The sequence below is a fragment of the Phodopus roborovskii genome, unplaced genomic scaffold (genome assembly GCF_943737965.1).
Source record: "Phodopus roborovskii unplaced genomic scaffold, PHOROB, whole genome shotgun sequence".
Classification (NCBI taxonomy): domain Eukaryota; kingdom Metazoa; phylum Chordata; class Mammalia; order Rodentia; family Cricetidae; genus Phodopus; species Phodopus roborovskii.
Window position 1 is genome coordinate 26998891 of NW_026126540.1, and position 10156 is coordinate 27009046.

At 46.9% G+C, this 10156-nt stretch overlaps 1 protein-coding gene across 1 annotated transcript; it reads left to right on the forward strand.

The window, feature by feature from the left end:
- Window positions 1–1182: 1182 nt before the first annotated feature.
- Window positions 1183–9203, forward strand: Ensa (endosulfine alpha). The gene is made up of 4 exons (XM_051198738.1): window positions 1183–1379; window positions 3732–3857; window positions 5682–5848; window positions 8504–9203. The coding sequence occupies exons 1-4, from the start codon at window positions 1323–1325 to the stop codon at window positions 8517–8519; spliced, it is 366 nt and encodes a 121-aa protein (XP_051054695.1). The 5' UTR covers window positions 1183–1322; the 3' UTR covers window positions 8520–9203.
- The last annotated feature ends 953 nt before the right edge of the window (window positions 9204–10156 follow it).

Here is a 10156-nt window from a genome sequence, read left to right on the forward strand (position 1 = left end):
AGAAAACCAACCAATCCCTGAGCAAGAAATCTAGCCAATCTGAGCTCAGGGATTGAAATCTACCCAATCCCCATCCTGGACATCTCCTCCCTGGAAAAACTCCACCCCCAAGAATCCCTATATAAACCCTATGCCTGTTCAGCTTGTGGCTGCCTGGCCTCCTTCACTCATGTAGAGGCAGCCAATCTCCTAGACTCTTGGTAATAAGTTTTTGCAGGAGACAGGAGCGGAACAGGGTTGTACAACTTTTGCTGGGAGAAACCTTCTCTTAGCAAAGTGGAGCTGTTCCACTACACTCTGGGGGACTGGAGCCAAACAACTTCGCTGCTGAAGCCCTCCCTGGCCTGAACAGAGCTGTTACACATGGGAAGCCTTTCCGTGGAGCAGGGCTATAACTGCAACACATATTGTGACCTGTGGTATTCTTTGGCTCCTGAGTGCTGTAATGCCAGAATACCTTTCCAACCGAGCCACTATAATGCTTACAACAGATATTTAACGTGCCAAATGTTTACCATATAACTAGGACTGCACTCCTCTAATTTCAAGGATTTACATCTCCACAGAATGACTTTTTGTTGTTGTTTGCTTGGTTGATTTTATTATTTCAAGACCGGATTTTTCTATGTAACAGTCCTTGCTGTCCTGGAACTTGCTTTGTAGACCAGGCTAGCCTGGAACTCACCTGCCTCTGCCTCCCAAGTGCTGGGATTAAAGGCATGTGCCACCACCGGGCCACAGAATGACAGCAATTATAATGCCTACAAAATAAAGTGTAGAACGAAAGCCATACAAGCCAGTCTGGTACGAGCTAGTCCTGGGAAACTCCAATTTTTATTTCTGGATGTCTAAAACTTTCTTCATAACACCGCTCAAAGCCTAATCCTTTGCACCAGGGTTTTCATGACGTTCGGAGCCCATGTCCTGACCTGGCGAAGAAACAGAAGGAAGCTTCTGCTTCACTAAAGCAAAAATACTAAACCTAGCGGTCCTGCCCCTAAGCTCCCTGCAGGCTTCTAATTGGCTCTTGTGGCTTGCTCTCTCCCAAGTGGCGTTCTAGCTCGCCAGTCTGCCCTGATTCCCCCGCCCACCTCCAGCCAACGCTTATTGGTGTGGCGTTACGTCATTGTCCCATCAAGCCCACTCTCATTGGCTCCCATAGGAGGGGGCGGTCTCAACGTCACGGACTCGGGCCGCCATTTTGACTGAGCAACCATAGTGACAGGAGCCGAAGCAGCAGCTCAGGTTGTCCCCGTTTCCCCTCCCCCTTCCCTTTTCCGGCTGACTTCCAGGGCCCTGCATTGCACAGCCCCGGTCCTGCCATGTCCCAGAAACAAGAAGAAGAGAACCCTGCGGAGGAGACCGGCGAGGAGAAGCAGGTGAGAGGAAGGGGGGGCGGGGGTGGCCGCGCGGGCGGGACCCGCCCCCGCCGCCGCTGATTGGTCATCTCCGCCTCGGGCTCCATAGGGGTTGGCCACTGCTTATGTCGCGCAGGCTGCATTTCGGCGCGGCCTGGTGCTCTGATGTCGATTAGTCAAGCTGATTGTCACTCTGAAGGATCCCCTTCGCTATTGGCCAGTAAACCTTGTAGTCAGTCTGTGGAAGCTGCTCTATAATTGGCAGAGCTCTGGCGTGGGCGGGCGTTTGGAAAGATGAAGCTAATGAAAGGGGGCTAGCTGGTGGTCCTGGGGTACAAATGGGCTGTTTGATTAGTAGAGATAAGTGACCCAACCATCAGACTGGAATTCGTCCTTCACTCACAGAAAGATACAGGTCAGGGTGAGGACATTTAAAATAAACCAGAATTGGGGGAGGGGAGAAGAGTAAGTATTACCTTGGATGAGTTCAGGTGGCAACCTTCCTCAATCCTAATTTGATAGGGATGGTTAGCTGTTCATCATCAGTGACTTGAAGATCCCCTTGAATTCCTCCTCAGTGGGATATAGTCTACTCACCATCGCATGATGAAAACACTAATGCCTACTAAATCTCCAGCTCTATATTTGAGTTCTTAACACTGAACTCAAGGATTCATTAAATTCACTTTATGTTATATTAGTACCTGATTGTCAAGAGAAAATCCACTAGCCGGGCGATGATGGTGCATGCCTTTAACTCGGAAGGCAGGGTCAGGTGGATCTCTGAGTTCGAGGCTAGCTTGACCTACAGAGCAAGTTCCAGGACAGCCAGGGATACACACAGAAACCTGTCTAGAAAAGCAAAACCAAAACAAACATCATTAAAGAGCAGCAGGGGAAGCTAGAACTGTAAGTAAGGGTAGACTGTTTTGTTAGCATAGGGAGGCTTCTGGGCCCAGTACGAAAAAGAAAGCATCTAAGTGTGGCACACTCAAAAACTTGTGATTCCAGCGTTCCAGGTGCCTTGGGCATCATAGTGAGACTGTATCTCCCAAAATAATAAATAAATAAACAAACAGATGTACTCACAAGAAGCAAGAGACAAACCAGGGATAGTAGCACACATTTTAAATCCAGCACTAGGGAGGCAAAGACAGGAAAATCTTAAGTAAAGCCAACTTGGTCTACATAAAGAATTCCAGACTAACCAGGGCTACATAGGGAGACTCTGTGGTGAGAAACTCTGTAAACAGTTTGAGCTTTGGTTTTCCCTAGACTTCATTGCCTACCCTAGTGGGTAGGCATTAATCTTTTTATTTATTTCTTTTTATGAGGCTTATATATGAATACCACAGTGAAACTAGTTCTTATTTTCTTGAGGTTAAAACTAATGTCACGTTAACTGTTTACTGCTTGCCTGCCTACATTTATGGAAGTGGATTACTCAGATGGATATCTTTGGACTAGACCACATGCCTAGCATCCTCCACAGTGAGACCAGATGGCTCACTGTGAGTCTGAATGAGGAGGGAACCTCTCAGAAGACTCAGCTCCTTTGACCTGTAGGACAGCTAGAACCTCTCCTACTTACATGCTATTGCTAAAAGACCTGACCAGTTCCTTTTGTGTCTTGCCTACTATCAGTGCTGAGTAAGCTGTCAATGCTGAGTCAGCTCTATGATTCAGGTATCATGTTTAGATAATACCTTTTGCCTAGTTCTCGCAGGTAACTGGGGTGACTTCCTGGGTGTAATATAAGAACTAACTTGTCTTTTTCTTCACTAGATGATAGAGTTATCTTGAACCTTAGGGAATTGAACAAAGGTCTAACTTTAAGATCTGAAGAGCTGGAAAGATGGCTCAGTAGCTAAGAGCACTTGTTGCTCTTTGTTTGTTTGAGACAGGGTTTCTCTGTGTATCCCTGATTGTTCTGGAACTTGCTCTGTTTACCAGGCTGGCCTTGAACTTAAAAGATCCACCTGCCTCTCCCTCTGCCTCTCAAATGCTGGTATTAAAGGTGTTCACCACCACTGCCTGGCTGTACTTGTTGCTCTACAGAGGACCTGGGTTTGGTTCCCACCACCCACATGGTGGCTCACAACCATCTGTAGCTCCAGTTCTAGGAGATTTGATGTCCTCTTCCAAACCCTGAGGCCACCAGGCATACATGTGGTACACATACTTGTATGCAAAACATCTACACATAAAAGAAGTAAATCTTCAAAACATACACACATTCTGAAAAGAGCAGAGTGGAGATGGCATGTTTTCAAGCTGATAGAATATCCAGGAACTGTTGCTAATATAAAAGTTGTCAGGTATTAGAAGTCATTGTTTTTCAGGCTTTAATTTCAGTTGGCTTGTTTTCTTCAGGACACACAGGAGAAAGAAGGTATTCTCCCTGAGAGAGCTGAGGAGGCAAAGCTAAAGGCCAAATATCCCAGCCTAGGACAAAAGCCTGGAGGCTCCGACTTCCTCATGAAGAGGCTCCAGAAAGGGGTATGGGGCACCTTTACTGTGGCACCTTGGGTGAAGTCTGTAGGGGCTCTGCTGCATGTCTTCCTGTAAGGTTGGTTATTGGGTGGTAGTAGAGATGAATTAGAACCTTGAAAAGAGGAAAGCAGATAATGTGAGTCTGCTTACAGGAAATGAAGGCCTAATGTTGGGCATTTAGGTAGGTGGTAGACAGGAACTGCAGGAAGAATGCTAAAGACTGAAAGTGAATTTTGTGCCTATGTGTGCCTGGTTGAGTGGTGGTGAGGTTAAGGGCTGTGTCCTTACTAAGTCTTAGAGACAAATTTAGAGCGAATCATTTCAAAAGATCCAAAAATCTTCAACTTGAGCAATAGGTTTCTTCAGATATTAATCCTAGCACTAGACAGCAAACTCCCTCAAGAAACTTATATTAGCTGGGTGTGATCTCAGCACCTAAGCTGAAGCAGGAAGATTACCACAAATTCAAGAGCAACATGGTCTACATATTAAGTTTCAGGACAACCTAAGCTAAAATGAGACCCGGCCTTTAAAAAGAAGAAAAAAAGTGGGCTGGCCAGGAGGTGGTTACGCACACCTTTAATTCCTGCACTCAGGAGGCAGAGGCACATGGATCTCTGAGCCTGAGGCCAGCCTGGTCTTAGAGTGGGTTCCAAGACAGACTCCAAAGCTACAGAGAAATCCTGTCTCGAAAAACCAAACAAAAAAAACTGGGCTGGATGAGCAGTTAGAGAACAGGCTGCTGCTCTTCAGAGAGCTAAAGCTTTGTTCCCAGCACTGGTATCAGGCAGCTGACAGTTACCTGAGACTTCAGCTCCAGGACGATCTGATCCCCTCGCTGGCTTCCATGTACAAGTGTACATGCATAAATAATTTTTTTTAATTTTTAAAAAAGTACATGCCTTTAATCCCAACACTGGGGGAGTAGAGACAGGGAGATCTCTGTGAGATTGAGGCCAGCCTCTCTAATAGTAAGTTCTGAGGTTACATAGTGAGACCCTGCCTTCAAAACCAAAAGAGAAAAGAAAGAAAGGAAATAACAAAACATATATAGTTCTTTTTCACGTACAGAATGATAAGGGATATACTATGGTTTCAACCTATAAGATTATAGCAGTTTAAAAAACAAACCAAACAACCAGAATGCCTTCCCATCTACCTGTTGGTGGGATGTCTCTCTACCATAATGGACAGGCAGACTGTAAGGGTTGAACTGGAGTGCATGGATGGGGTGGAGAATCCCAGGTGCTCAGTCTTAGTCACAGATGGTGGTGTGGGGCTGATTTACAGCTTATCTCGCCTCAGGCAAGCCAGGCGTAGGCAGACTGTCTCACCAGGGAACATGTGTGGGAGTGGTGGGAGTCCGGAAAGCACACTGCCTCATGAGCAAGCCCGGTTCCTATTCCTGGTCTGAGAGAATCATTTCTAACTCAGAGTCCAGTCTAGGTGGCTCTGGTTGCAGGTAGCCCCAGATTGACCCTTCTTTAAATCTTACTCACTTGTTTTCCCAGCCTAAGTAAGGTCCTCATGAAACTGTGGTGAATGAAGTAAGAGGTTCTGATTGAACCACCCAGTAAGGTACAAAAAGTGTAGGAGCCATCAACCCAGTTCAGGGACAGAACTGCCCTTTAAGCTGCAAAGGTGCATGTTTCTTCTAGGACAAGGTCAGAACATGCTAGGAGACGTCAGTCAAGCATGCAGTGTGGACTGTGCATGAGGGGCTGAGACAGCTGCATTGCATGAGAGCTTGTGCTGATGGCAGATCTGAGTCTCTGCTTGTGAAGAACACCAGAGCTGCACCTTCACCTCAACCTCCCTCCTGTCTCTTAGCAAAAGTACTTTGACTCAGGAGACTACAACATGGCCAAAGCCAAGATGAAGAACAAACAGCTGCCGAGTGCAGGACCAGACAAGAACCTGGTGACCGGTGACCACATCCCCACCCCACAGGACCTGCCCCAGAGAAAGTCCTCACTCGTCACCAGCAAGCTTGCGGGGTAACCTGGGTCCCCTCTTCCCCTTCCTCACCCACTGGACTTTTATATATTATAGGCAGGGAATGGGCACCTAGTCAGAGCTCAGCTGGCCATCCAGGGAAGAAGTTCTGCTGGGGGCTTAGGTTGAAGAGGGGGTCTGAGTTCATTTCTTTGGGTAAATTGAAATTTCTACACCCTCACTGTAGCCCAATAGAGACCCAAAAGTAGGAGAGACAAGACTGTGTAGCACTGCAGCTATCCCTGTGCTGAGCAGCGTGGGAAGTGCGAGTTCTCCTATTGCAGGAGCAAGTCCTTGGACAGGCTGAGTCTTGGAGCAGTGTGGCAGGTTCAGTGTCCCAAGGCTGACCTGACACGGTGGGAAAGATGTGTGAAGGAGACGCTCTCTGTGCTTTTAAGTGTGTTGTCCCTTAGGCCTCCGTGCTTTGTGTTCCTATTGTGGGTGTGTAGGGAACCTTCAAGAGGAGAAGGGATTTGCTTGCTCAAACCACAGTGCCCACCTAACCTCTGCTGCGTCCCTCCAGATGTTTTCCTGCTTCTCGAGTTTGATGAAAGTTACTCGTGAAACATTGGTGTCTTTTCTCTTCCAGCATGTTGCTTTGGAAAATATTATGGGATAGTGGAAAGAGTTTAGGAGTCGGAATGCCTGAGCTGCAGTTCTGCCCGTGCACAGTAGCACTGGTCTATGAGCTTGTCTGGGTCATGTGGCCTCTCTGGATTCTGTTCCTCATCTCTAAAGAGAAGGAAATGTGTGTAGGTTAATTCTGACTCTAAAATCCTACACCTGCCGCAACTGCTGCTCATCATAAAACCAAAACTGAGGCAGGCCCATTGCCAGGCCTCAGCTCTGCAAAGCCAGGAATACAGGGGACAGAGGGGTGCTATGTGGGAAGAGAGAAAGTGTGAGATTTAAGGGCCATGCCTTCAGAGTCTCATAGGTATCATAGCCTTCTTGAGAGAACAAACCTGAAGAAGCTAGCCCTGGAAGTTTTTTGACCCTACCTATTTTCCTGGGTCTACAGTTGACCCTAGCTGCTACAGAGCTGCTCTGACAGCAGATTGGATGGTCCTGAGGAAATAGGCACAGTCGTGTGGCATTCTTGCTTGAGACATAATCAGATGCTAGGTGTATGTTAGGCGTGGAGGATGAAGGAATGAACAGAGCTGACCCCCAGGAGTTAGTGTTCCTGCCAGCTGGAGCAGCTGATCCTTAGCAGATGATTCACTGGGGGAGGATGGAGAGAGGGTGTGGGGAGGGAGGCAGCAGTCTGTCTCGCTGTGTCATCACTAGTTTGGCCTGGATCTTACTGAATGCCACCTGCTTGTTATCAGCAGAGAGGACCTGGGTGAGAACTGCTTAAAAGAGCAAGAAGATGCAGTCTGTCTCCCCTGTACAGATTCCGTAGAATGTCTGGCGAGTTTGTTGCTGTGTGTGTCGGGAAAAGGCATGTAAATATGCTCTCCTCCTGACTGGCTGTCATTCAGATTAGATAGGAGTAGGTTGGTGAGGAAGGATGGAGAGAGCAGGATCCCGGGTCTCCCTGGCCCCTAAACTCCTTGACTCTCATTTGTAATTGTATATAATTTCTGTGTTTTTTGCTCCATTTTCTCATGCTGTCATCCTTAATCTAAAGTCCATGTGGGAAGGGGACAATGCTAAACATCACTGTATAGTTTCTTCAATGTCCCAGCCATGTTGTACATAGATATGTCATGTTATTATATATATAAATATATATATAATTTTGTACGTTTTCTTCATCTCCGATCTTCTCGAATTCTGTACCTTTTTCTCTTCTGTCTGAGCTGCCTTCTCTATTGGTCAGTTTTGTGTCTTCAAGGCTGGTGTTCACGGTGAGTCTGGAAGGGACAGGAGGAATAGGGAAATCAAGCTAGCTTGTAATTACAGCTATTCAGAAAGCTGAGGCATGAGAATTTGCTACTTCAAGGCTAGCCTTGACTACAGAGTGAGTTCAGAAGACCCGGTCTCAAAAAAAAGCAAAGAAAGGGCTAGAGAATACAGTTCAGATGTGCAGTGCTTTCCTGTCATGCAGGAGACACTAGTTTCAACCCCAGTAATATACACAGTAGCTACACACACTTGTGAGTGCAGGTGGACACAGGGAAAGGGGAAGGGAATCAAAACCAAACTGGTAATTTCATTCTTCCATATGCTGAGGAAACAAATAAGTCTCGCTTCTCGGGCTTGTTTCTTAGTAAGGAGAGGCCATTGCATTTGGTTAAACCCAAGCTGTTTAGTCCCTTTAGACAAGTGTGTGGCGTGACCCAGGGTCCACACTCACCACCTCACGGCTGGGCTTTCTTCTCCACATTGCCAGAGGCCGTGCTGGTATGGCTCCTGTGGCAGGCGTCCCCCTGCACTGGAAACCTCCAGTTACTTGATGTCTCAAGAATTGATTTTCTGTTTTCCATGTATCAAAAAGACAGAAAACATTCTGTTTGTGGATAGGAAAAGACTTAAGTTTTCCCCCCAACTTCCTTATGATTACCCAGGTATGTGTCGGGTAGCCTAATGAAGTACTTGGAGAAACCATGGGGTCGAGACTGGGATGGAATTGAAGAGGTTTTCCCCTTTTACTTGACAGTGTTTTTTTGTTTGTTTGTTTGTTTTTTGTTTCTTTTTGTGTTCATCCACAGTGGCCAAGTTGAATGATGCTGCCTGGGGCGCCACCAGATCGTGAGACGCTGCCCACTTGGGGTCCTGTGCTGGCTCCTGCCCCTCCCTGCTTTTGCAGCCAGGGGTCAGGGGGTGGCCCAGGTGCAGACTAAAGAGGCAGAGACCCCTGCCCACTGGTGTCCCAGCACATGGAGCCACTTGGGCTGAGCACCAAGACCTTGAACTATTTTTTGTTTTACCTTTTTTCCAAATAACTCTTGAGAGAAATTTCATTGAAATCCCAAGGGTGGGGTTGAGGGTGAGTAGTGGAAGATGTGGAGGAAATGACTAGGGTTTGTAAAAAAGACACTTTCCTATCGTTCTCCTTAGCCACAGGTTTGGGATGGATGCAAGGTGAAGGGATTTTCACAGACCAGTGACAAGGCTGGAGTTCAGCTCTGAAGAGAGATGGAGGTATTTGAATGTGGCTAGAGACCTGGAGTTAGGAAGAAGGAGCTCTGCTCATCACCGTAGACACAGTTGCTCTGGTTCTGCAGAGCAAGCTGAGGATTCAGTGTGAATTGTTCCTTTAAGAAAAGTGCTGTCCTTGAAATAGATTTGCTATGGGGAGAAGGGCAGTGAGTGGATAGTCCCACAGAGCCCTGGGGAATTTTTTCAGTATTTGAAATAAAACAAGAACAACAACAAAAAAACACCCATGGAAAAAACCAAACCCAGAAATACTCTGAAGCAGTTGGTGTGTTTTATTGGGGTTCTGGAGGGTGAAAATGTGATTGAGGGGGGAAATGGGTGTGGTCCCTGAGTTTGCAAGGAACACAGGGCTCTCTTAGGGTAGACAGTCTGACCTCCTGACTGTCACTTGGGAGAGGGAGCCTGAATGTCGGTGCACAGATCAGGCATTTGCTAGCCACTGACCGTCCTCTGTAGCTAATACAGAAGGTGCAGCACCCTATAAAATGAGAGGTCCAGAGTACTTGATTAGATGGGGTACTGTTGCCCAAAGCTGAGTCCAGTCTCAGCAGAAATGGGGCCCGTTCTTCCTTCTCCCCTTTAGTTTCCATTCCTGAGTTCTGCGTCTGTGAGGAAGAAATAGAAGTTCTTAGTATTAAGCAAAAGACACTGGCCTTTCTGTTCCTGGCGGAAGACAAGTGACTTATCTCCACATGATATCCCAACCTGCCTTCCTCAAATCCTGCCACTGAGAGCTGTTAAAGGGAAGTGCAGGGGACAGCTGAGTGAAATCACCAGTTTTCTGGAGTGGGGGTGGGTCCACTAGAAAGGACCTTGCTCTCAATATCCATGACATTGCTTTTTTTTTTTTTCAAGATTTCTTTATTATGTATGCAATGTTCTGCCTGCCAGAAGAGGGCACCAGATCTCACTACGTATGGTTGTGAGCCACCACGTGGTTGCTGGGAATTGAACTCAGGACCTCTGGAAGAGCAGCCAGTGCTCTTAACCCCTAAGCCATCTCTCCAGCCCAACATTGCTTTTCTTAGTTAAGCTTTCCAGGTAAATTTGTAACTGTTTGAGATGTTTCTGCCTTTCTCTTCTGACTCAGCCAGGATATTAGGATGCATCCTAAAAGTTTGTCCTGCTGAACAGTGAGCCCGGTTGAATGAAAGAGCATTAAAAAGAAGTGTGCTGAGCTGGCACACTGTCACAATGCCTGG